This window comes from Emydura macquarii, unplaced genomic scaffold (assembly GCF_026122565.2).
Source record: "Emydura macquarii macquarii isolate MOO-44397 ecotype Brisbane River unplaced genomic scaffold, CSIRO-AGI_Emac_v2 contig_2636, whole genome shotgun sequence".
Classification (NCBI taxonomy): domain Eukaryota; kingdom Metazoa; phylum Chordata; order Testudines; family Chelidae; genus Emydura; species Emydura macquarii.
In genome coordinates, this window is record NW_027132773.1 from 40,047,850 (window position 1) to 40,075,496 (window position 27,647).

At 41.9% G+C, this 27,647-nt stretch overlaps 1 protein-coding gene across 4 annotated transcripts in view; it reads left to right on the forward strand.

The window, feature by feature from the left end:
• PHTF2 (putative homeodomain transcription factor 2) overlaps positions 1-27,647 on the forward strand; it is a 165,334-nt gene that overhangs the window by 25,367 nt on the left and 112,320 nt on the right. For all 4 annotated transcript variants that reach the window (XM_067564535.1, XM_067564534.1, XM_067564536.1 and 1 more), the window contains exon 2: positions 7,690-7,769. In XM_067564535.1, coding sequence (XP_067420636.1) covers positions 7,725-7,769 — 45 coding nt within the window. In that variant the 5' untranslated portion in view covers positions 7,690-7,724. The remainder of the gene's footprint in view (positions 1-7,689; positions 7,770-27,647) is intronic.

A 27,647-nucleotide genomic window follows, 5' to 3' on the forward strand; every position in this document is an offset into this window, starting at 1 on the left:
GACTCAGCCTGGGGTCCTTTACCAACAAGTTCCATCTGAATTGGGATGGGGAACTGATGTATGCCATCCTTCCAATATTGCTGATCCCTCAGGTTATCCTCAAGTTCAAATTGGAATGTGTCAAACTGATTCTGATTGCCCCAGTCTTTAAATGGTTAAATAGTAAAACTCAATTTGCCTGTCTGCGTCCTTAAACTAGCAAACAAATATAAAAGATACCTGTTTGATTGCAGCATTTTAAACAAAGGCCCTGACATGGCTCTTCTCCTATCCCAGCCTCATTCAGCACTTCCTCTGAGAGGAACCAGGCAAACCTTAACTGTCTTTCTGGCTCCTAATTGATCTATGTCTCCTCTTGGCCCTTCTAGGCCCCTGGAGGACTGAGTCTAGGTGGTAACCCAATTTCAGTGAGTTTCCTTGAGCAGGAGGGCTGTTATGGTGCTGACTTCTCCAGCAAGGGGTGGGGAGAGCCTGAAAAACCCCAGCACAGGGGTCCATAAGCACCAGCGATGGAACTATATGGACAACACATCTCAATGAACCACAGTTGCGGTAGATCTGAGAGAGAACAGTTACTCTCCTTACTTTAACTGTCAGAAGCGCTTTATCTATTTCACAGATCCAGACCTCCTGACCCAGAGAGGTCAGATTTGCCATCTGCATCCAGAGGACTCTAACTTATTTGGAATAAGCACAGAGATTCTATTAAACTCCAGGAAGCAGGAAACTCTCCTGTTACGAGAGTAAGTGGAAAATGTTATCTTTGTGCACAACCAAAAATGACAACTCCGCTTCACTCGTGATCAGTCCACATGGGAGTACTTACTTTATTTGACATCCTTGGAACTCTCAGTACTGTTAAAGTATATGTCTGAGCTCATCATAATTAAATCAAACAAAAGATTGTATTTAGCAAGTATATAATCAAAAGACTGTTAAGAGTTAATGAACATATATTCCCTGGCTAGAAAGCCCACACTTATGCGGGGCCTTATTCTAGTACTTACTCAGCTCATGAAATCTTCCTTTGAACTCATAGAAGAATGTTCCTTGTTTGATCTCTAAATTAAGACAGCCTTTATTGTAGCTATTGCATCGGCTAGAAGAGTGAGCAAGCTACAGACTCTTTCCTGGCCACTGCCATTCACAGTCTTTCATAAAGATGGAAGATTCTTACAGTGAGAGGTTTATAGTCCAGTCTGTTTAATTTTACAAAAAAGAAGACTGAGAGGTGACTTTAGTCTATAAATTCATTCACCAAGAGAAAAATATCAGCTCATAAAAGTCTCTTTAACCTAGTGGAGAAAGGCATAACAAGAACCAATGGCTGGAAACTGAAGCTAGACAAATTCAAATGCAAAGTTAGGCAACATTTTTTTAAAAAGTGAGGCTTAATCACTGAAACAAACTACCAAGCAAGTGGTGGATTCTCCTTTCTTTGATATTTTCATATCAGTATTGGATGCCTTTCTAGAGGATGTGCCTTAGATAGGCACACATTATTGGGCTCAATACAGCGGTAACTAGCTGAAATGAAAAGGCTTGAGACACAGAAGGTCAGACTACATGATCTCCTGGTCCTTTTTTGAACTTAAATTCCATGCATCTATAAAGTGGACCTTCATCCACACTTGAAATTTCTCCCAAAAGTGATAAAATTCAACTGGTCCATAATTTTGTCAGTATTTAGGCCTCACTTTTACTTAGGGAATGCTTGGATGCTAAGAGCGCATCAGCCTTCTATTTAGAGAAGTCTAAGAACATCACCCAGTCTCCCTTTTTTTAAGGGAAAAGAATAAAGGCCAGCCAGTCTCATTCCATTGCCTTTCAAGGCAGGTTAGTCTCTACATTGAAGAGTTTTTAGAAACACCTCTGTAGCCCTTCCTGAAGGGCGAAGAGAGCCGTCGACTAGAGCAAAGTCCGCTTCCATGACCTTCCTTAAACATAGTGCTATATTAGAAAGGTGAATGAGATAATATCTTTTATTGGACAAATTTGGAGCTCAGTTCATATTGTTACAAAGTATTCTTTATATCTGGCATCTAAATCTGATGCACAATTTGGTAAAGCCAGTTAAAAATCTCTATTTAACTAAGACTCCTCATCCCACCATCCAGAGGGAGGAGTACTCCCTGCCAAACTACCATGAGTGTACAGAGACCATTCAAAGAAGGTTGCTCATCTGTAAACTGGAATTCTTTGAGAGAACCGTACGCTCCCCACTCACCTTTCCAACTCACTTGGAGTCCTAATTTCAACTGTGTACTGGAGAAGGTGATTGGAAGGAACTGAGGCAGTTGGCATGTCATATCCCTCTTTTATAGCCCCTCCCTCTCAACTTTCAGAAGAGTGAGGGTAGGCATGGGGGTACAGAAGCACTCCAATGTGCACAGCTATTAGATTCCACTGGGCCAGTTTTACTGTTGGCACATCTCAAGAGGGTAAATATGCATAGATCATCTTGAATGCTTGTTATAGGTGAGTAAATTTCTTTGTGTTCTTGTAAACTTCTGTTTTTGGCTCACTGTTTGTTTTGCATTTCATAGGTTTAGTTTCATCCAGAAATATCAGAATAATAGCAGAGCAGTTGAAAACTTACTAATTTCACTTATTGGTGGGAGAAATGTTCTGTGCAATGTAGCAATTTTTATATATTTTGAACTAATGTTGTGATGTCACTTTAGAAACTCTGAAAATAGGTTTCATGATAACTTGAAATCACAATGATCAAATTTTCCATGTGGTATCACAGCTATAAAGTTATGGCCATGTTTGGGGATAATGAGTAAGAATGGCTTTTTCTCAGGTCAAAAAATGGCACTGGTATGGTGCCATAACAAGTGGTATGGACTAGCTTCTAAGAAGATGCCCTATTGACTGAAGCTACTGGGCTACCTGACTGGAATGCCCAACTTCAGGGTCAGCCATTTAAAATAAGTCACTGTGGAGAAACTTCCTATATTCCCCTGGCAAGGCTGGCTTGTTGCTTCTCTCTCCCCCACCCTTCCAATAAGATTTAGTTGATATGTGTTTTGTTTAAAATTAAATTTAAACATTTTCAATTACTTATACATTACATGACAAGTTTTTGGTCTCTACAGTACAAATACATTTATAGCATGGTTTTAAGAGCTGGCTCTAGTATGTAGCCTTGGTGCAGTGTAATTTGTCCACTGTTTCATTGATATTTGCCCTTGCAGAGTCCTACTTTTGAGGTGTGTTGTGCTTCTTTGCTTCTGTAAGCTTGGAATTACCTAGAAACCTATGTTCTTTCAAGTCGTGTACTTTTCCATATGTTCCAAATGTTTGGGACAGACTTAGAAAATGACCTGTTAGTTACAACTATCCTTTTAGTTTAGCCTATAAGGGAAGAATTAAATATCTGCTCATTTCTTGCTTTCTTCTGCATAGGTTACCCTGTTAGTTTGCACTGTTAATGTCTTGTGTTGAGCAGTTGAGCAATAAACTAGCTTTTTTTTTTTTTAAATAGTTAGCTGAATATAGCCAATTTTATACCACTGGAGATTATCCAGCTCTGCTGGACATTTAGTTCTGTGCTGTAGTAAGATCACTGGGTCATCTGCTTGCTTTTGTTGGCTTTGTGTGGTCTGTGCTAGGATCCTTATTTTCTTGCTTAGTGACGTCAGGTAGGCATGGTGCCAGCTTTTTCTTTGGGTCCACCCAGATCAGTTCTTCTGGTTCTGGAAGTTCCATGTTGGCATTCGGTGGGCAACTTCATTCTTTTTTCATATTGGATCCTGCTTTTTAGGCTTGATACATAGACATGATTGATCCTAAGAGAAAATAGAGATTACCATAAGACCATCAGCTCATTTAAGAGCTGTGCTTTGTAGAGGAAAAATGTCTAGAATGAGTAGTGTTGAAATTGTCTTGGGGAATAATACAATTCCAGACAATTCACCACAGGTTAGACCCTCTCTTCAAAGATTTCTTCAGATTGGGCTTCTTCTTAAGATAGAAGTCTGGAATGAGCAGATCCTGATGGTCATAGGACTTTGGTACATGCCCCTGTACTGTACATTCTCCTGCTCTGTTGGAAGTAACTTCTGGCTTTTCTTGTTTGTAGCACACTTCTGCTTCTTCAGGTGAGAGAGTTGTCTTTGGTTCTGAGCCTTCAGAATCTGTTTTAGATATGTTAGCATGAGTAAATCTTATCCTGGAGGGTTCTTAGATTTGGAAGATGTTTTCATTGTCCGTTTCTAGGGAAATAAAAAGTTCTCATTCGGAGGTCTTTCACAGCTTTCCCCTTGCATTTCTTCAGGTTTAATAGGTGCTGACTTCTTATTCCTGTGAACTATGTGCTTACTGACTTGTGTGGTCATTATGGGCTGCAGCTGCCATATCCCTAATGATCTAGGACATTTCAAGAAATCCCTAGAGAAGCTTGCACCTCGTCTTTCCTTGCCAAAATAATAACCTACAAAGACAGTATCAATCTCTTTGTAACCTGGTCTACCATGCCTCCATCTTTTTCCTCTTTAAAGTCTCTCTACTTAAGGGGCAGTTTGTCAGGGCAGAACTTGGGGTGGGGAGGAATGTATGCGTCCAGATCATGGTCCCTTAGTTGCTTCCTGTCACAATGTTTTCCCCCTTGTTAACAAATTATAAATAAATTGTAGGAAGTATTGAGCCATTTGTCATAGGCATGGGATTTGAAAGTGTATGCTGTGCAGGCATAGTTGAACAAATCACTTGATATCTTTAGGTCCTGCCAGAAGCCTGTTAATTAATGCTTTTTCAAACCAGCTCAGGATTTGTATCTCAACCTATCCTCAATCTTTGCATCTTACCTTATGGATAAAACAACTGATCAATTGTACTAAGTGCTTGACCCAGAGGTTTGAATATTTTCATCCACCTTTTATCCTGTACCTGTTAAGGATATAGCTATTATATGCATTTTTTTCCTATATGTGTAGAAAGGATGCCAAATCTGCTTGTTCAGTGCCTCAGGAGGAGATGAAAGATTGACACTTGACCTTCACTGTCCTTTCCAATCTTGGTCTGTCACATATCAATTCTCTCCTCTTCATAGTATGAAACTGTTTACATAGGTTGAAAAAAAAATTCACCTATCCCTTCAAAAGGCTAGAGCAGGGGTGGCCAACCAGTCAGAGACAAAGAGCCAAAAAATAGCTGTTGATAATGCTAAGAGCCACATTTTCCTTACCCTCTGCCGACAATTTGCACTGAACCCTCATTTTCTGTGGTAGCTTGGCCAGTAATCGGTCAATTTCGGTGGCAGCATGTCAATTTCACTTTCCCCTCCAAGGTGCATGGTTTGCAAGCCGCATTTAGAGAAGCAAAGAGCTGCGTGCGGCTCGCAAGCCGCGGGTTGGCCACCGCTGGGCTAGAGTAACACATTTGTAGATGATGAACTTAATCTTTCAATTTATAAATCTGGCAAAACCCCGGACTGCTTTCAAGACTGCGCTTGTTAAGTTTATGGAGGGGATGGTATGATGAGGTTGCCTACAATGATGGCATGTGGCCCATCTGTGACTATTAGCAAATATCTCCAGTGGCAGGAGATGGGATGCTAGATGGCAAGGGCTCTGATTTACTGCAGAGAATTCTTTCTCAGATGTCTGGCAGGTAGGTCTCACTGACATGTTTGGGGTTTAACTGATTGCCATATTTGGGATTGGGAAGGAATTTCTCCCTAGGTCAGGTTGGTAGAGACCCTGAGAGTTTTTTGCTTTCCTCTTCAGTGTGCGGCACAGGTCACTTGCTAGCATAAATGGTGGATTCTCCTAGTTGAAGTCTTTAAATCAAGATTTGAGGACTTCAGTAACTCAGCCAGAAGTTATGGGCCTATTACAGAAGTGGGTGGATGAGGTTCTGTGGCCTGCAATGTGCAGGAGGTCAGACAAGATGATCATGATTGTTCCTTATGGCCTTAAAGGTTGATGCTTCTACATTGCAATAAGGACCTATGGAATGGGCTTTCAGGAATCAGGCTGCAGGGCAAAAAATTGCAGTGTAGGGCTATGTCTACATTACGTCACTAATTCGAATTAGCTTAATTCGAATTACCGAAAGCCATGTATAGAAAGCACTGCAGACTGTCCACACTACAGTGTTTGTGCTGGTTTCTTGTGTCCACACTGGCCAGCCTTAATTCGAATTAGAAAGCAGTGCAATGTGGGAAGCTATCCCACAGTGCAGCTAACCATAGAGGCTGTTGTGAGGAGTGTCGTCATCCCAGGATGCAGTGCTGCTTCCACCGCCCTCTTCCCCCACCCCCAAACAAACAGGAAAAGGATTTCCATGCTGTTTTTTCACTCCCCCGATCGCCATTGCTGCAGGCACATGGAGCCAGCTGAACTATGCTCTCATTTTGATCGTGATAAATACATCGCAGCTTATCCTGGATTACTTTAGAACTGTATGCTGTTTGCCTTTTATGCTTCCCCCCCCCCCCCCCCGTATATTGCTTGCCTTTGATTTTTCCCTTCACCAAATGAACCCCACCACCCTGTATGCTGTTTGACTTTTATGCTCCCCCTACCACCCGCTGTATATTGCTTGCCTTTGATTTTGATTCTACAGGTGTCTGTAGAATGTAAGATAAATAACAATGGAGTCAGTTAGTATATTAATACAGTGATACAAATGTTTCCATTTCACTGATGGAAAGCATGATATAATGTATCCACATGTAGCACTGTGAATAAACTCTTAAGAAAGTATCAATTCTATGATTGGCCACTGAAACAATGTAGCAAAGAATTTCCTCTCACTGCAGGCATTTAAAATGCATTCACCACGCCAGGAGGGGAGTGGGTGGTGAAATCTTTCAAACCCTTAAAGAGACAAACTGCAAAGGGCTTGTGTGGGGGGGGGGGCAGGGGAGGGAGTGATCGCAGCTTGGATTTAAACCTATTCACCGCAGGAAATGAAGATTTAAATCTTCCTGGGGCTGCTTTGGGGGAGGGTACTGAAATGGGGCATCATGGGATACAGTCTGGAGACCAATTAATTCGAATTAAGTCCCATTGCGTCCACACTCACGCTAATGCAAATTAACTGATGCGCTTCAGGCGCTAATCCGCTTGCAGAGGTGGTTTTATTAATTCGATTTTAAAGGCTCCTTAATTTGAATTAACAATGTGCAAGTGTAGACGCGGGAGTAATTAATTCGAATTAAGGGACTTTAATTAAAATTAAGCCACCAGTGTAGACCAGGCCTAGATGTTTGGGCTCAGGTGAGGGCTGAGGCTCTGATACCTCATGATAGGGGTAAGTCTCAGAGCCTGCTCACCAATCTGAGCCCAGATGTCTATGGTGCAGCTTTTAGCCCCACAGCCCAAGCCCTGTGAGCCTGAACCAGTTGATCCAGGTTCTGAGACTTGGTGTCATGGGTTTTCTATTGCAGTGTAGATGTCCTATGAGATTTACTTGAGCAGCAAAGTTTACTTTTAATTGCAAGGTATGCATTACTTTTCAGGGTGGAGAAAGCTGTTGTTATAGAAACATCTGCCTCCTTACTATGGCAGCAGATTTTTGCATACTTGGGAAAAACTTATAACTGAAATAGTAATGAGGCAGGATGTAATGCAAGTATAACTGTATGCTACTTTCCTCTGCAAGTAGCTAGAGTGGTTTACATGTCTGTTCAGTCTTTTCTTGGAAGATGGAAGTAAAATTTGTCTTTTTTTTTAACAGCCTAAAATGACTACCATGTGAATGCAGTAGAATAAATGGCGTCCAAAGTAACAGATGCTATAGTCTGGTACCAGAAGAAGGTAAGCTTTTCAGTTAAAATATCTGGTGGTGATAGATGAAAGGAAGGGGTATTTTGGTGGTGATTGGGTTTTTGTTTTGTCTTTTTTACATTTTTAAGCTTTTTTCCTCTTGAAGTGTTGATTTGTGTAGAGTCTGAAAATGAGTAGCTCAAACTATTTTTAAAAAAATGATTGATTAAACATATATTAAGTGTACTTATGGCACTGAAACTGCTATTAAAAAAGGTGCTTTGATTCCTTTTGGGTTTTGTATTGTTTTTTAAAAGCAAAATTGTAGTTTTGAGGACAAGTCTTCATTTATCACTTGTAGACTAAAGAGCTGGTATATAGGGGAATGTAGAGTTTATGTAGAACTTAAGTCACTTTCTCATTTTTTTTAAAAGTATTGAAATAACATAGTATTTAAAGGAAAAGCAAACTGCAAGGCTGAAAGTGAAAATTTTTCATTTACCTCTTCACTCATCGGCTAATGGCTATGCTTCCCGGAATATTAAAATTTTTAAATTTTTTATTTCTACTAGCAGGAGTTGACCAGATTTTTTTGTAAAAGTATCCACAATTGTGTCTAGGATTTGTTAACCTTATCCATTAATATTTGTACATGAAAACTGCTAAATGTTTCTCCACGTTTTGGTTTTTAAATACCAGCAATTTCAAACTGATCATTCATGATTTAGTCTGATAAAGTATATTAAAAAATTGTGGCAGTTGAACTGCTTTTCAGTTATAAAGCAGCACAGGGCTAGAACTCATAATTTCAGTGCTCTTATGCTAGGATTTAAAGCAGGAAGGTCTGGCTTTTTTAAACTCCCACACACTATATACATACTATAATTAGGTTCTATTGTGAAGTAAGATATTTTTAGATCTTGGGTTAAGATCATTATGTTTGTAAATCAGAAACTCTTAATATTTTTGTTCACTTGGGATAACCTAATGAGAATACACACTCATTTTTATGAGTGGGGTGACTGCAGTGTACAATTTCAGTAGCATAGTTCACTAATCTACATACAAGATAAGCAATAGTTAATGTTTGAAATATATCATAACATTGCAACTGTGGATAATATGAAATTGAAAGGGCAAATCTAAAACTTCAACTAAATAAGATGCTATTTATAATGAAGTTTTGATTATATGAAAAACACATTTGATTGTAAAATGTCTTCAAAACATACTAATGAATAAGACTACTTCAGTGATCTTTAGTAGTTATCCCTGTCTCCCATAATTTGGTCTTTGCCAGGAGAAATAAAATAAGATATTTAAATTTAGAAGTGCAGGAACATTTTGTTGTATGGAAAACTAATAGAAGAATTACTGACAAATAGATTGAAGCTTTCGGGTTATTTTTCCCCTCTGGTAGTAGTTACCAGAGTCTCTATAACGCCTTGTCTACGCTAGCAAGTTTTGTCAACAGTAGTTACATTGGTGATCAAAAGGCACTATAATTACAACACTTGTGCCCATCCACACATCACTGATTTTGTCGCCAAAACACGTCCACACTTGGTGCTGTAGCATTGACAGTGAGAGCAGCGCACTGTGAACAGCTGTCCCACTGTGCAACTTGTCACCTTTATGGGAAAGGGGAAAGGAGCGCGGTGCAGCATGGGTACTGGCTCAATGTCCCGTGATGAATTGATTTCCGTCCCATCATTCATTGCGTTCCTGGCTGTGTTTCGCATAATTTTTCAATGACCTCCCTGTTTCCTGCGCACTCGCCATCTCTATCTGAAAGGATGCATCCTGCACTGCTCTCCACTGTTGCTGTCAGCATTCTGAACACATTGCAGCTGGTCACGCAGTGTATCATGAGCTCCAAATTGTAACAGGAATCTGATGCGCCTGACCTGCAGAATGACACGCAAACAAATAGCATCGCATTACTGTTTTCATTCACGGAGTATCTGCACATGGTGAACCGCTGCTTTTGGGTGCGTGAAACAAGTACTGTGTGGGGGGATGGCAAAATTAGGAAGGTCTGGGATGACAAGCAGTAGCTGCAGAACTTTCTAATGCACACAGCCAACTTCATGGAACTCTGTGAGGAGCTCACCCCTGCCCTGCGGTGCAAGGACACCAGGCTGAGAGCTGCCCTCTTGGTGGAGAAGCTTGTGTTGATCGCAGTGTGGAAACTTGCAACTTCAGACTGCTACTGGTTGGTTGCTGATCAGTTTGGAGTTGGCAAGTCCACCTTTGGAGCTGTGTTATCACAAGTGTGCAGGGCCATTAATCGCATCCTTCTGCTGTGAAGGATTGTGACCCTGGGCAATGTGCATGAAATAGTGGATGTCTTTGTGGCGATGGGATTCCCTAACTGTGGCAGGGCAATAGATGACGCACATATCCCAATTTTGGCCCTGGACCATCTCATGGCTGAGCACATCAATAGGAAGTGGTACTTTTCTATGGTGCTGCAGGCTCTTGTGGATCACGGTAGGGATTTCACTGACATCAGCATGGGTTGGTCAGGAAAGGTGCATGACGCTTGTATCCTCAGGAACTCTTACCTGTACAGGAAGCTACACGCAGGGACTTCCTTTCCAGACCAAAAGATTCCAGTGTGGGATGTTGAGATGCCCATTGTGATCCTGGGAGACCCAGCCTACCCAGTAATGCCATAGCTCATGAAGCCTTACATGGGCAACCTGGATAGCAGCAAGAAGCACTTCAATTACAGGCTAAGCAGGTGCCAAATGACTGTTGAATGTGCGTTTGACAGACTAAAATCGTGCTGGAGGTCCCGTTATGGCTGGCTGCATAGGGATAAAATTTCAAATTGTGCTACCATTCTCCACAGGTGGGGGCCATAAAAGCCAATATCTCGCTCCTGAGTGTTAAGAAAGATACTAGGATGCATCTCCTCCATGTTAGCCACTTCAAACCGGGTCCCTGTGCTTGCCCACCTGTGCGCAGCTTTGGTCCCTGCAAAAGTGATTGCTGATTGTTGTGGGAAAGGGTCCTACAAGGGGGGAAGGAACAGAGCTGTTCTGCTGAGGAATCTGAGGCTCTGAGGCAGAGAATTGGAGAGTAGCTACAGGAAAGCTTCCTAGAGCTTTCATTGGAGGGTATCCGTGAAATCTCAGCATGCATTAACGTGCTTCTCAGCCACAGTGCCTGGGGGTGCAAGGGAATAGAAACACAGCTACTCTTGTGCATTTCTATCCCTTCAACTACCTATAAGTTTTTTAGCAAAGCTTAGTACCCCCATGCGTCCTGTACATAAGCAGCATCAGCTTCCAAACAAACACTTACCAGAGTTCCCTTCCCCTGCATCCTGAATGCCAGAGCTGTGGGACTGGGGCTGGCTGCAACCTTCTGGGATTGAGAACAGCTCCTGACTCCCAGTCTCACCAAATGAACTGCTCCCTGAGTTGGGGCCTTCCTCCAACTCCACCTCCTCATTGATGACTTCTTCATCCAGGGTTGTTTCTGGTGTCCATGGGTTCCGGGGCCGTGGAGGTATCCACAGGTGTCTTAGGAGTGGATGTTGGGTCGCCACTGAGGTTTGCTTCCAGCTCTTTGTAGAAGCAGCAGCTCTTTGGCTCTGCACCAGAGTGACGGTTTGCCTCCCTGGCCTTCTGGTAGCTCTGCCACAGCTCCTTGATTTTTCACTCTGCACTGCAGCATGTCCCACTCATAGCCCTTCTCCACTATCGCATGAGAAATCTGGCCGAAGGTATCAAACTTCCGTCAGTGGGAGAGAGCTAGGACTGCATGGCTGACTCTCCCCAAATGCCGATCAGGTCCAGCAGCTCCAGTGCGCTCCAAGCAGGAGAGTGTTTGGTGCGTGAAGCCGCTATGGTTTGCTGGGAAGATGATGTGAGCACTCCACGCTGACCAACCAGGAAATAGAATTTCAGAAATTCCCGGGACTTTAAAGAGGTGGGCTGCAGGTGGCTGCAGAGCAGCAGAATTCAAACTCATGGCCAGAACGGTCAGGGTGGGCATTGTGGAATACTTCTGGAGGCTGTTTGCTGTGATATAAATCAAACTACTGTGAAAAGGTCAAACTAGATGGCTACCAGAGAGTGCTAGAAGGCCAATATATCAGCCACAGGCTCAGCAAGTCCCTTTTCCCCTGGTAGCTGAGCAGGGGTTACTGTAGGTTAATTAACGCACCTGGAGCCAATCAAGGCCCCACCCAGGACTTGTTAAAAGCCTCCCCTCCTGAGAGTGTGTGTGGCTGGAGTTGAGAGTGAGGCGAGCTACCAGAGAGTGTGTGAGTAGGCAAGACGCTGTCAGAAACCAGAAAGGTTTAGGAGAAGGAGTAGAACACTGGCAGAAGAGAACCCTGCAGGTACAAAGACTCAGGGAGGGAAAAACCCTGCCCAGAGAGCACAGATGACCTTTCCCAGACCTGGAGGCCTGAGGGAAAAGACCCTGCCAAAAGGGGAAGATTGAACTGGATGTTTGATTCGGCGGCACCACCACCCCCAGTGGGGCTGTCAGAGGTCAAAAGCCTCCCCTGGCAAGGAGGCCAGGAAGCATCCCTGTCCAAGAAGGGTCCAGACATTGTCAAGGGGCACAGGGAAGCAACCCAGGGAAGCCAGAAGCTTTCCTGAAGCCATAGCACGAGGCTGCTACTTGTAGGGTCCCTGGCTTGGGGCCCAGAATCGAGGGTGGGACCGGCCCCCCCGCATCAGCTACCAGCCATTCACTGGATGGGCAAGAGCCCCAGCGAAGAGGCAAGGGCCTTTGAGAACCAGAGACAGGACTGGGACCCAGCAAGGAGTGGCCATCTTAGAGGCTGTATTATATAGCGGGTGGAAGAACACTAAGAGGTGAAGCAGTTCCCTGACCTACTGCTAGAAGGAAGCACTGGACCTACTGAGGTAGAAGAAGAGCTTTGTCATAGTTTATTAAGGCAAAGTTGTTCTTCGAGGGATGGTCCCTATATGGATTCCAAATGTGGGTGTGCATGCGCGTATTAAAGGTGTGTTTAAATTACTTGTTCCCTTGTCGGGGGAGGTGGGATGCCCGCACTTCTGTCATTGGTGGGTAACAATTAGAGTAATGGGAGTCAGGACTCATGTCAGGATGCTGACAGGTTAGAAGTCCTGAACAATGTGGTGTGCAGCGTGTATGGACTACTTCCATATCTGTCTGTCCCACTTGAATAGCCTCCCTCCAAAAATTAAAGGCACTTCCCAATATCAGCGAATGTAGTGTTGTTACACTAAAATAATATCTATTTCTTATGCAGTATTTTTAATCAGTTGATCTCAGAATGCTTCACAATCTGTAATGTATTTATCCTTACAACACCCCTGGGAGTAGAGAAAGCATTATACCAATTTTACAGGTGGGGAACTGAGACACAGGGACTATGTGACTTGCCAAGGTTATACAGAAAGTTTTGTGGCAAAGCAGAGAATTGAACCCAGATTTCCCACTTCTTAGGCTAGTATCCTAACCACTGGACTCTTCTTCCCATCCTCACTTCTTTTTCCTGCATGTGTGCTGCATTTCCCTCCTCCCTCTTTCACACAGGCCATGTGTAGGAACAAACCCTACCCATCTTCAAACAAAGAGACTTGTCCATAGTGAACAGAAGTGAACTACAGCAAAGACTGATACTGCTGCATTACTGGCTTGGTACCACTTATGTCCTGTAGGTCACTAAGGAAAGAAAACATTAACTTCTGAAAGATGTTGCTAAATGCAGTTATACTAGGCACTATTAATAAAGCATTCAATTTAATTCTCTATTTCTGGAACAGAAGGTTCATAGAAACTAATTAAAAAGTGAATTTGATTTTGGGACTGTATTTAGTATTTTTTTGGAATTTTAGTGGTAAATATGATGATTTAGCATTCTTATTTAGAATTTCTAAACAGAAAAATTTAGTATGGTTGGGGTTTTTGTTTTCTTGTTTTTTTTTTCATTATGGACGAACATTACTTTTTTGTGTTAGGCCCTTAAAACATTATATATAATAAGAGTGAGTATGTATTCTCAGGAATATAATCTTGGAGAATGGTAGTCTTCTATGGACATAAATTATAAATGTCTCCTGAAATATTAATTGATTCCATTACAATCACAAGGCTTTGTGAGTATTGGACTACATGTTGATACCATCGTTACGTTCGTTTAAAGTGAATATCAGTGTCCTTCACAAAGCTCAAATTCAATCTTGATGCACATATGTCTTATTGATTCTGTCTATTCACGAGCAAGAGACTGGGAAGACATAATTTACAATGTGAACATAGTTAGCATCAGGCTTTCCTTGAATCATATATTAGCTGTCTTTGAAATAACTAAAATGGTACATTGACCAAAAGCAACTTATTTCTTATCAATTGCTATAAAAATTACTGATTTTCTATAAAACCAAATAGTAGTGTTCTTTGAGCTGTAAGAGAGGCATCACCCATAATTCAATTAAAATTGAGTAAAGCTATGTAAGAATATATTCTCTGAACAATTTTGTCTGGAGAGGAATAAACACAACCACTTACAATACTCCTTTCAAGTGGCATGCATAATTCCGTTTAAATGAAAACTTTTCAAAAGAGGCCAGTCTTGGAAGCTTCTGTTTTTTAGTTCTATAAATAGCCAATTTTACTGAATAAGCTTAAACATATTTTAAAGTTATATTCTTGAGGGGGAAAATGTAGCTAACCAGTTGCTCAAGTGGATTAGTGGTTATATATTTTGAATAGTAGTGAAGGATGTTAGGTCATGGGTTTTTTTTTTAATTCTTCAGTAGCTTGGCAGTTTTTTAGTATCCTGTGGTAAATCTTACTCATTGCTTAGCAAAGAACATTGGTTTGTGAATCAGTTGTGAGGCATGGAGTGCATAAACTAGCAAAATAAATATATTTGTAGAGTAACAGTACATTAGGTTTACTATCAGTTAACTGATAACTGTAATTTGTAAATTTAATTTTGTTAAAGATCTACTAAGTCATATTCTGCTCATTTAAATAGTGCAACTCTGAACTTAAATTTTGGCTCACTGTATTCTTATTCAAACAAACTTTATTTTTTAGAAATATACTTGTATTTGACAAAAGTCTGAATGTACGTGAAGTGAACAATAGGAGACAAATGATATGAAGATTGAGATTCTTTGACAGGACTAAATTGATGGTGAAGGAAACTTAACTTAACTTTTCCTCAAAAGTTTTTTCCTTATCTGTCTGAGTTTGAGATGGCATTGAAAAATCCAGGATGAATAATGAGACGGACATGGATGAAAGAATGACCAGAGAGAAGTTGGGGGAAGTAAGGGGATTAAAAATCTTTAACATAAAAGTGGCAGCTGAAACTTTCTGGTAACAGTTGAAGTCTCCTTGGCCCCAGGTGTAGGAGTTAATAGGAGGAGACACAAGAAAGCACTTTGAGGGGTGGTGTCAGAGATAAGGACAATATGGAGCTATTAAGAGACAGAGTGAAGAAACAGTAGGCAAGGTTGTGTTCATTTGTAACTCCCCAGACAGGGCTGGAAGTGCTGTGGAGGCAGTACATCAGTTTGTAAACTCTTTGGGCCAGGGAGCATGACTTTTGTATGTGTTTGCTCAGTGGGGTTATAACTTTGATTGGAGCCTTTGGTTCTACTGCAGTACTAATAATAATGCATAAGCATTTTAGGGAAGTTCATAGGGAATATTGCTTATAATCTGTTTATCTAATGAAGGTGCACAGAAATGGAAGCAGACCTCTGGAGTGCAGCTTTTCTCTATATCATGGAATGAGGCAAGAGTTCCTGCCTGATTGCACATATTGTGCAGTATATCTATCTTTAGCTACTATGGTTATAGGGACTATATAGTTACAAGAAACCCTTAGGTATTCAGCAAATAGTTGAAATATGATGGAATATTTTTATCCAAAGCATAGGGAATTTGCTACAAAAACTCTAAAAGATTGTTACATTTGCAAATTGAAGCACTCAGAAGTTGGGAAATGAATATGTTAAGGCTGCCTGCACTGCCTTGACTCTGCTCCTTTTTGTGTATGCACTAGGATAGCCTTATTGCATGATTCCATATCTTCTGCAAGAGACCTCCCTCCCTCTCTCATTATTAATTCTTAATGTAATTTGGATTAATTTTTCTACTGGTGTTCAAATAGCACCTTCACATCTTCCTCTTGCTCTGCCTCCAAAACTAGTGCTAAGTACACACTGAAGGCAGCAAATTTTCGCCGTCAGATTGATTCCCCTCCGCCCCTCCCCCCCGGGATCGATTGAGCGGCAGTGAAGACTCACTCAATCAGTCCAGAAATTGATCTACTAAAACCACCTCCAAAAAAAGTGTAGTGCTGCATTTTCTGTCTGTGCAGCGCAGTGGAGGGAGATGGCGCACTAAAGGGAAGTAATGAAGTCAGCAGGAGTTACGCAAGCTACTCTGTGTAGCTTGAATAACTCCCGTCAACTGCTGCCGAATTTTGACGGCAGTGTAGACCTGCCCTAGATTTTTTTTCTTGGGTGGGTTAAAGAAAGGGTCTGATATGTACTCCTCACCTTCAGCACTTTTAGCAGCTAAGACTGAATTTGCTATGAAGGCATGAAGACTCAACCACCAGACCAAAAGAGAGAGAATTATGCTGAAAATGTGAAACCGAAGAGAAGGCTATTGAATAACATTATTGCAGTCATGCTGCATTCCAGGAAACCGTCAATCTCTCATATATACAGTGTTTGGAAAACTCTCTTGCTGGTGTGATGGGGTGAAAATAAATCTCTGGTGGCCACACAGTACAGATCCCTGGATTTCATGTGCTAAATATTTTTTGAAAATATTTAATGATGCTTTTAGAGTAGAAGCTTTATTGATGAACTGTTCTATTCATGACAATTTTGGATTAGGAAAACTCATATTTTGGAAACTGCGCTCTAATACATTTCCATGATTCGTTGATTTAAAATCAGGATTTTGTGCTCTTGTCAAATATTCTACCAATATCCTGAAGACAGTTTAAATATAGATACAGTAAGAAACATCATTGCTGGGAGTAACTGGTGCATTGCTATTGGTAAACTAGAATGGATCTAAACTGCCATTGAGTCAATAACAAACTGCTATATGAATATGCAACCACTGAAGCTGAAAGGTTCTGGGGGTTATAGTGGATCATGCATTATCAAGGAATGTGGGTCTTGAAGGCTCTTTGTCACTATCAGGTTCCAACCTGCTACCCAGGGACTTGCTATTGTCAGGATAGGAACTGAACTGAGAGGTTCCTAGTCCTGGGAGCTCATTGGCAGAACACTGGGGGCCCTATTTAAATCCAGCACAGGAACTGGAAGTTGTCCATGAAGCTGGGATCCACCCTGCTGTGGACTGTGTGCCTTGTGCTTTTGTTCCCCTGGATTGACTTCCTGTTATCCTGATTTGGCCTGACTCTGGTTATTGATTCATGGTTCTGCTCTCAAGTTTGTCTCCGGCCTCTGATGCTCAACTTCTGTTTGCCTGCCTTCTGGCCTGTCTTGGACTCTGACCTCCTGGTATCTGATCCAGTCCGACACCTGCTTTGACCACTAGGTCAGACAGCCCATATCCCCATCATGAAACATTGAATATGAGTCAAGCGTGTGGTGCTGTTGCAAAAAAGGCAAGTGTTGTTCTGGGATGTACCAGCCCTTCATTTCTATGATTTGATTAAAGTAGTACCTGCTTATGTACATATGCTTTAATAGTCACTCCTAACTTAAACATTATAAAAGGCTTATTCTCTTTACCATGTGTCACTGTCCTGGATGGGGATTATTTGAAGGACCCATAGTGTTAGAAACTGGGATTGGAATATGGGAGGGAAACCGAGATAGAGTGGGACAGTGGGGATTTAGGTGTGTTATGGGGCTGAGGCTGGAATTAGGTAGGGGTGTGAGGACCCTGCAGAGATGGAGCTTCACATAGCAGGAACTTCTATCCCATGGAGCTCAGGAGCTTAGCCTGAAGGAAGACTGGGAAAAGGTAAGGCAGGGATCGTGGTCCTCATGTTAAATCAAGAGTATTGGGAGCTGGAGCAACTAAGGCGCCGCCTGTGACTAAAATTTGGTGCAGTGGAAAGAGAAACTGGCTTATCTTGTATTGTGTATACACGTATGAGCTCTGCATGACAGTATCATGAACAAGCTTGTCTCCAAGTAGGTTACTCTCTCTCTTAAAATGCCCTTAATTGAGTTTATGAGGGCTTATTGGCTACTCCAGGTCCCAGTGTCTTGCAGATACATACCGTTTTGAAGTTTGGAATTAAATGAACTTTATGGAAGTTAGAACAAACAGATAAGCAGTCTGAAAAGTTTGTGTAAATTGCTGTTTATATGACAATTCAGTATCTAAACTTAGCAAGAAAAATAGCTTAGGGGCTTCCATTTACAAACGTTGACTATTTGAAGGTTAATGGGACTGACTGCTGTGAATAATTTAACACTGGGATGGCTTGTGTTAATTGAATACAAGAATTTTAAATTAATTCATACCTCAACTGTTAAGCAATCAAAGACAATTTTTTCCCATCTACTTTGGTAATGATTTCATGATATAGCCAAACTTGTCCAAAAGGCATTATCATTCATATGTAAATACAAGATGGCTCTTATCAGTGAACTCTGCAAAATATTATGTAGCTAAATAAGCAACACATGCTTTTCTAACTTCCTCAGGTAGTACAAGGTCAAAATTGAACATTTTTAACTACTCCCAAACACACTTTTCGTCTCCATTAACATCAACTCTATCTTGTTTCGGTCAGATATGGGAAGTGAAGAATAGCAACCACACTACAGTAGAACCTCAAAGATATGAACACCTCGGGAATGGAGGTTGTTTTTAACTCTGAAATGTTCGTAACTCTGAACAAAACATTATGGTACAGTACCCTGAAGTCAGTGTCTTCCAGTTAAGGCTGGGAGAGATCTCTGCGAAGGTGGCAGCTCCATCCCTATTCCTGTTTCTTGTGTTTGGGCTGAACTGGGGGTCCTGCTTCGCACCCTTGGCACTACAAGCCCCAGCCCTCAGCTGCCTCTCACCAGGGCTCGCCCTGCTCCGTGCACTGCCTGCTGCGCTCCAGAGGCAGCATATGGCAAGGGGTTGGTGCCAGCCTTCTGCCAGCACCCATCCCTTCCCTGCCCCTTGTACTCCCAGAGGTACTGGCAGGACCGAGGAGTGCAGCCACAGGCAGTGGTTGGGCAGCATTGGTGCACAGTCTGTGGCCCTTTAAAACTTCAGAGAGGCAACAGCTCCAACTCCGGCTCCTGCTCTAGGCCAGGATTTGGCTCAGCAGCTCTCAACAGTTTGGTATTTCCTGGGCTTGAGCTTGCAAGGTTGTCCTGCTCCTGAGGGGGAGGAGGCGTGCTTCTGCTCTGCATGCTCCAGTCAGGCTGCCTTAGGTTGGCAGCAGGGGCTCACAGCAGTGCCTGTGAACCTCATCATCTTTACCTCCTACCTGTAAGTGGCTGCCCCTCACATGGCAAGTGGAGTTGTGGACAGGAAACCCAAATGTGCCAACCTTTTAAGATGCAATACAGGTAAAGTTATAGTATTCGTGCGCCCGCCCGGCCCCCCCTCCCCCACGTTACTGACTGACTTGCTTACTTCCAGTTCCACAGGGTGTTCAGTTGACCGGTCAGTTGGTAATTCTGGTGTTCATATATTTGATGTTCTACTGTACTTCATTACTTTTTGTATTGGCTAATTGTCTGCATTCTTCTCTGACTTGGTGTGAAAGAGAAGCATCTATTGTTTATAGTGATTTGCAAGGGATGATGAGGGAAGAAGGATGTCAAATCTAAATTATGAAGGTAAACATCATCCATGATTGGTATCTTACGTATCTGCTAACCTTTTTTTAAAAAGCACCAAAAAATTCAATTAACAAGGCATAAAAATGGAAATGGCAATTGAGAGAGAGTGTCTACACTTACCTCTGAGATTCGGCGGCAGTTGACGGGAGTTACGCAAGCTACACAAAAAACTTGTGTAACTCCCGTTGACATCTCTGCTTCTCTTCTGAGCGCCGTCTTCACTGCATTGCGCCGACGGGAATCACATTCCCGTCGATGCAGCGCTACGCCACTTGTGAAGGTGGTCTTAGTACGTCCATTTCTGGATCGACTGAGCGGGTCTTCACTGATGGCTCAGTTGATCCAGAGAAAACGATCTGACGGTGGCTACCATAGCTGTAGCCTCTGTGTGTTTTCAGTGTCCTCCCCCTCCCCTCCCCCCCCAATACTCTTTCTCCCTTCAGTAAAATTACCTCTGTTGGGGACACTTACACCCTTAGCTTTTAGAAACTCAGGTAATACATAAGATCCTCTCCAGCAGTTTTGCCTTAGTTCCTTACTTCCTATTTGTTGCTAAGAGCACTGGCTTCTGCATAATATTAAGAAGACACACATGACTACAGTCCTCCCCTCTGATATGTCTCCAGAGACACATGCACACTCAGACTTCAGGAAGAAAATTTTTTTTCCAAGTAAGATGGACAACACCCTTGAGAAACTGAAGGACAACTGGGCTAAATTTTTTCAAAGCAGCTCAGTGACTTAAGAAGTTAAGTCCCGTTGGTTTTTTTTTTTTTTTGCCCCCCAGTGGATTATAAAACAGATTTCTGGATTTGTCCCAGCAATCATCTAGGTCACAGTTGATGGCCATCTTCATACATATGGCCAATATCTTTTCAAGTTGGTCGGTCTTCTTTGTTGTCCGTCTGCTCCAGGATAGGTCTAGATAGCAGCAGTGAGGTTGAAAGTCTGTGTGTCAGACAAAAGTTCTTATTTTCTGCATCTGCCATCTCTAGACTCACTCTGAACATTAAGTCTTAGGAGAATGTCAAAGACCTCAAATCAACTTTTTCTGCATCAACCTATATTGTTCCACCTTCTGATATTGTGCGTATCAGTTTCTTTAAACTTATCTTTGTTTTTGAACAGGTGAGTCCTGTAAGATTTTGAATAAACCATATCATACTGTTTGAAGTCAAGCAGTACACCTTCCATCACTTCCTCCTGGAGACTGTTTCCCAGAGTTCCTTTGCCTTAAAGGGCAGAGTTCCATAACACCAGGCTTAGCAGCATCTTCTCTTAAAGGTCCCAGCACACTTTCAGATGAAGTCACCTCCTAACTGGAGTTGGGAACTATAGATCTTTTCCTAAAATCTTACTGGGACAAAGGCTTTCATTTGTTGCATTCCTAATCCAAATATGGAGGCTTGCAGCCCATGCTCTATCTTTGAAGTAAGAAATTAAGTTCAGGTTAGTTCCTCTGGAAAACTAGATATTTTCCCTAACTGCATAAAACTAGTTCAAGACCTTTAATTTCCAACATGCGTACATCCATAGCTCAGAAAGTAAAGGAAGCCTCTTAAATTCCCCTTAGAAACTTCTTCTGTCAGGCTGGCTATGGCCTTGAAGATATTTGCAAAGTGTCTGGCAGTTGTGGCTACCCATCTCTGTGATTAAGGATTGAAGTTGAATCCCTACTTTATGTGACTGGTTTATGCATTAAACTTGTCAAATAAGTAAAATCCATTTATTCCATGTCTGAGTATTGGTGATATCACAGCAGAATATTCAGAAGCCTTCTTGACCCATCGCTAGCTTCAACACTCAGCCTCTGACTTCCCAGGGATATGCTGCACACCATCTATCCATCTCCTTTGTTCATCCCTTAGTACGATGATCTGCCACCATTCCTTCCATAGTAACTTTTTCAAGGTTATTTCTTTATGTATACCTGACGTGATCAAAATATATATGTTTGTACCTGTTATTTTCTGACCTCCGGTCTGCTTCTTTCCGATAACATTTCTAGCATAAGCATTTGTCATTTTTTTTTTTCTGTCTGAGAGATAAGCAAGAGTCTTTGCCAGCACCACATCTCAAAAGCTTCAGTTTTCTTCATATCACAGTGTTAATTTCCCATGATTCACATGCATTAAGTAACTACGGAAAAATTAAATGTTTCACCAGTCAAAATGCATGCACATTGATACAATTAACAAAATAGGATGCAAGCTCACGTCATGATTAATGGTCAAGTTCTAGAGACAGTTATCTGTGATTATATATATCCAACAAAGGAGGCTGTTCCAGAGAAATCAGAAGACTAGGAAGACTTCCAACCTTACAAAAGTTTGGAAAAACTGTGGCATATCTAAATGTATGAAGATTCGACTGATGATACAAGTCAGGTGTTAGGTAAGTAAGAAAAATCAGTTAAATAATTCAGTCTCTTGTTTATATTGGCGATTTCTTACTTTTCAGACTGATCTATTATGACAATCATAGTACTTTGAAGACCGTTTGAAAATAGAATTCCCAATGAGAAACTGTATCCTAAGACACTATTTTACCAATCCATTTTTCATTGGAATCCAGATTATGTGAGTTTCTATACTTAATAAATTCCTCCTTTTGGTTTTATCAGATGCTTATTGATGCCCAGAATAGCTTCAAGTTCCCCAATTATTTACTCCATTAGAACTCTGTTTTCAGATGCTCATAACCCAAGCCCCAAGTATTTCATGGTACGCTGTACCCACATTCTGCAACACTCTAGTATGGCAAACTGGAAATTTCTTGGCAGTTTATCTTTAAAAATAAAATTTTAATTAAGAAAATATGAAAATAATATCCAATGTGGTATCAAACAAAAGAGGCTATTAAATCAAAAATTTATGTTGCTCTTTGCAGCATATTGAAAGTTGAAAGTGAGATTTTTGTATTCACAGTGCCATTACTGCATCAGCTCTATCAGGGGAGCTAATACAGAGAAGTTTTGGAGCTGTACAGGGGAAGACTTTTGAAGGTGTTAGAAATAATTTTGTATTGTTTGATAAGAATATTAGCTGGATGATTCTGTCAACTTCATTGCAGCTGCTTTTTACTATTATACACAGAAGTATTATCCTTGTGTGTCAGAGCTCCTATTCCATTGAGATGAGTGGAGCACTTCATTCTTTTCACGACTGTTGGTTCAGGGTATCTGCAGACTCAGGAAGACACTTCTTCTACTTAGTCATATTTAAAAGGGTATCTTCACAGTCGGGGGATATAGTATTGCCTACTATAAAGATTTTTTTTGCATTTTCTGATTTTGTTTTTTTCTTAAAATCCCCAGCTGCTGGAAACAGAATACCTGAGAATCTCAGCTTTCATTTAAAAATAATAAAAAAAGGTTTTAATCCTCATGGTTCTTGGGAAAAATTCAGAAATGTTGTACTCTAATTGCTTCAACATTTAAAGGCAAATAAACTCTCCTCATCCATCTTCAAAAAAGTTACTTACTTTTTAAAAAATGTCGTTAATTTTAAACAAATTTTTGGAGGACTTGACTCATAATTTTTGAATGCTTGGGATTGGCAATACTAGGGATAGAAACAATTTGTTATTAAAAACATAAAGTGGTAGCTTAAATTTTGGCACACAGTTCTGCACCAGCAATAAGAAGAGGTTGGATTCCAAAGCAAAGTCTGTGGTGTAAGTAGGGCTTCATTATATTCCATCACATCTTGCTGAAATGTTTCATGCTCTTAAACAAGCCACACAATACAATCAAGTTTAAATATATCACTATTTGACTCAGAGAACTTAAATCACTGAGGGCAATTGTCAATAAAGGTTGTAAGTTGTGCAAGCAATTAACTTTTTTTTAAACTTAAAAAAATAGGAAATTATTGAACATGGAGTGGATACTGCATTTCAGATCAGTTCAGGAAGGGCATTCTATGTAAGAAAGCACATGATGTGTTAAGGCAGACCTTTTTATTGGGCCTGTGAATATAATGAAGAGAGAGAGTAGATAGTCAGGGAGAGGCAGAATTATGCAGGCCTTAAGGGAAATGACAAGAAACTTGTATTTTAATACATTGACAGGATCAGAAGGGGTTTGTGTGTGAGATAATGGGGAAGGAAGTTGAAGTGGCAGCATTTTATATTGAGAAGATGATGTGGATTTCAGGGACACCACAGATAAAGTTACAGTAATTGAGATGGGAGATGGAGCATGAATGGGAGTTTTACTAATAGTGATTGAAAGAAAAGGATGATCTGAGAAACGTTGAAGGAAGAAGTAATTTGAGCATGGTCTACAAGTGTGAGGCACAAAAGAGGGAGGAGTAAAAGTTTCTTATTTGAGTGCTTGCTCATGTTGATTCCATTGTAGGTGCGTGTGTGCCCCGTGCACGATTACTGGAATTTTTTTCTCTTTAGCTTCAGCGCCCCTTGGAGTCCTGCGCACATGCTACGGTATACTAGGCACCGCTGGCTCTACCCCCCCTCGGTTCCTTCATTTCGCCACTGATGGTTACTGGAACTATGTCTTGCTTGCTTCTGCAAGTGCCTCTTAGCAATTTAGTGTTAAGTGTTCCCTTAATTAGTTGTTAAGTAGTTAGTGTTTTGTTAGTTGATAGTGTAAATAGTTTAGCCGATAAGGTAGTCCCCTTAGGGACCTCCACCTGGCTGTGGTGCATGCCTTGATCCCCGGGTTTCAAGCCTTAAGTCCTGCGGCAAGCTCTTCCCACTTAGCAAGCCACCCATGACAGCTGTCTGAAGTGTCTAGGGGAGTTGCACAATGGTATAAAGGGAGGGGCCGCCCCAAATCCTCCTCAATTCATTCTTACCATCCATGATTGGTAGACTTTAAGCCCCGAATGAAGAAAAACTGAGAGGCAAGACTGCACCACATTCTTGTGGAGGCTCTGCAGCCTCCTTCTGAGCCTTTCTGCATTTTGGTGCTGGAATCATTGATGGAATCACTGACAGCTTACCCAGTACTGCTGCATCCTCAGGCCCCGGCTATAGACTTACCTCAGGCTTCTGATCAGCCCTCGGTCCAGTGTGGGAGGTAAAGCAACTAGTGTAGTCTAGGGGTCAAGCTACCATGATATCCTTGGTACCAATATTCTTAGAGCTGCGACGCGGATGTCAGCTCCACCATAGGGGTTGACTTAGGGTCCTCCTCAGAGTCCGAGGTAGGTTCTTATGTCCCTCCCTCTTGACATAAACAATGGCATTCCCTTTCTGCTTCATCAAGGGAGTTTTGTTACTGGTACCCACCAGTTGTCCAGAGGCAATCCAGACAGTGAGAAACTTGGAGCACTCATGGTCCTGTGCTATACCCGTGACCCATCTGGAACTCGTAGGGCATGCCCCCTGCTTCTAGATCCCATCCGTTTCTTCAGTCTTTTAGATCTCCTACCAGGCATCACTACCATTATCAGTACTGACCAAAAGCCTCAAGGCCTTTAAGCTTTAAAACCTCCACCCACTGCATCACAGGAGGATTAGCCTCAGCCTACTTTACATTTGTTGTCCTCATCAAATGATCAGACTGTAGCTCCTTGAGATACAGTACCTCATCAGTCCAAGATGACTGAAGGGCTTACCGAGGTCTTCTAAAGAAAGTTGCTACCTCTCTGGAAATTCCTATTGAGGTGATCCAGGAGAGTACCCATAATCTCGTGGACATTCTGGGTTCAGCAGGGCCTTCAAGAGTGGTTTTCTTTACCAACAAAACCATCTGGGAACCTAAAAAATCATTGTGGCCCATGCTATCCTCTCTGTCCAACAGCCAAGAGAACCAAGAAAAGGTACCATGTCCCTTCTCAAGGGTATGAATGTTCTTATGCCTACTCCTTGTCAGGTTCTTTCGGTTGTCTAAGCAGTAAATGTCAGGGATGGCCTTCTACCCCCAAGGACTAAGACTTGACCTTTTTGGTAAAAAGATTTATTCCACAGCTGGCCAACAATTTCATATTTAGCCAGCAAGTCTTACTGGCTGGATATGACATTTCCCTCTGGGATGCTGTATTGAGTTCTCAGACAAGTTGCCAGAGGATGCCAGATGGCCTAAAATTCCTTCTTAGAAGAGGGCAAATTGGAGGGTAGGATCTCTCTACAGGTTGACTTGGATGGGGCAGTTTTGACATCCAGAGCCATGTCATCTGCAGTAACTATGCACAGATGTTTGTGGCTTCAACCATCCCGTCTCCTTCAGGAGGTCCAGCAGACCAAAAGGGGAGATCCTGGATAAAAGTCCTACCCTCTTCTCACAGAAGATGAATGAGAAGCTCCACATTCTCAAGGATTCAATGACCAAGCTGAAATCATCAGGGAATTTATACTTCTTTTCTTAGAAAAAAGCAATTCTGCCCTCAGCCTCTGCAGAGATACTCCCTCTTCCAACTTGTGCAGCCTGGCCACTCCAGAAAAAGAGAGAGAAACTAGAAGAGAAGACCGACACCTCCAGCGGGTTCTTCGAGGCAGTCTGGAAATCCCAAGGAGTCTGTTTGACTGCCTTGTCAAGGACAGAGTAGCAGATCACATTGTTCAAATTACTCCCTTCCCTATTTTTTCCAGCAGGCTATCCCACTTGCTGTTTACATGGTCCTATTTTACCACAGACCAATTGTGTCCTGAATTGTGGAACAGGGATACACCCTGCAGTTTATTTCCATCCCTCCCTACCATCCTCTCCTTATCTGTCTTCAGGGACCACTTTTATGAGGCTGTGCTCTTACAGGAAATCCAGTCTCTCCCCTGTTTGGGGGCTATAGAATTGGTTCTCCCCATTCTCCAAGGGAAGGGTTCCTAATCATGTTACTTCCTGATTCCAGAAGCTAAAGGAGGCCTCAGGCCAATCTTAGACCTGCAAAAATTGATCAAATATATAAGGAAAACAATGTTTCGCACAGTCATCTTGGCCTCCATCATCGCCTCTCTGGATTCCGGAGACTGATATGCTGGTTTTGACTTGCATACATGTTTCCCTGTGACTATCTATTGAAGCCACGGGAGATTGCTTAGGTTTCTGGTCACCAACATCCATTATCAGTTTAGTTTTTCCTTTTGGCTTGTTTGCTGCCCCATGAGTATTTACAAAATGCATGATGGCAGTGGCTACATACCTAAGAAAAGCAGGGGTATGAGAATATTCTTACCTGGATGGTTGACTGGCTGGTAGGAGGTTGATCTGAGCTCCAAATAAAAATCAGTCTCTCCAAGATCTGATCCCTCTTCAGTGATCTGAGTCTGTTGATAAACAATGACAAGACAATATTCTCCCCAGAGTAGAATTTATAGGGGCAGTTCTGAGTTCTAAAATAACACAGGTGTTCCTGCCTCAAGCCAGATTCCAGACAATGTTAAACATTTCTTTAGATCTCAAAGCCCATGTGTTTTCATCAGTGAGAAATAACCTGGGGCACACCTCCTACATGTATGTGGTTGGACATGCTAATTTCATTTAAAAGTTGCAGGGTTGATTAAAGTCAGAGTACTCCCCAGCTCGTCACTCATTAGACCTGCTGGTTTCAGTGCCCACAAGACTACTAGCCTTCTTGGACTTGTCTGGATCTGGGGAATATATGTATGGGAGTTCCGTTTTCCCCTCCCTTACCCACACTGACTCTGATTGCAAGTGCTTTTTCTATAGGTTGTGGAGCTCACCTAGCAAACATGGACTCAGTCTGTGGTCTCCTCAAGATTTGGGCTATCCACAAAAACATGTGAATTCTGAGCTATTCATCTGGTCTTTTCTCCTTATATCAAAGGAGAGACCCTACAAGTCCTTATGGACAACAGTGTGGCAATGTTCTATGTGAACAGGCAGGGACTGACTAGATCAGATCATCTCTGTTTTGAGGTGATACAAAACTCCCAAAGATATATCACCAGATTAATACATTGCAAAGCCTTCCACCTTCATGCTGGAAGCTTGGTGGATCGCCTGAGCAGATCTTTCAGTGAGACTCACCACTGGTCTCTTAGCCTGGATATAGTGAGATTCATTTTTCAAACCTGGGGGACGGTTCCTCACCTAGACCTATTTGCTAATTGTTTCAACAGAAGGTGCCAACTCTTTTGTTCCACAGCAGGTCTTAGTCAAGGATCTCTGACCAGACGCTTTCCTACT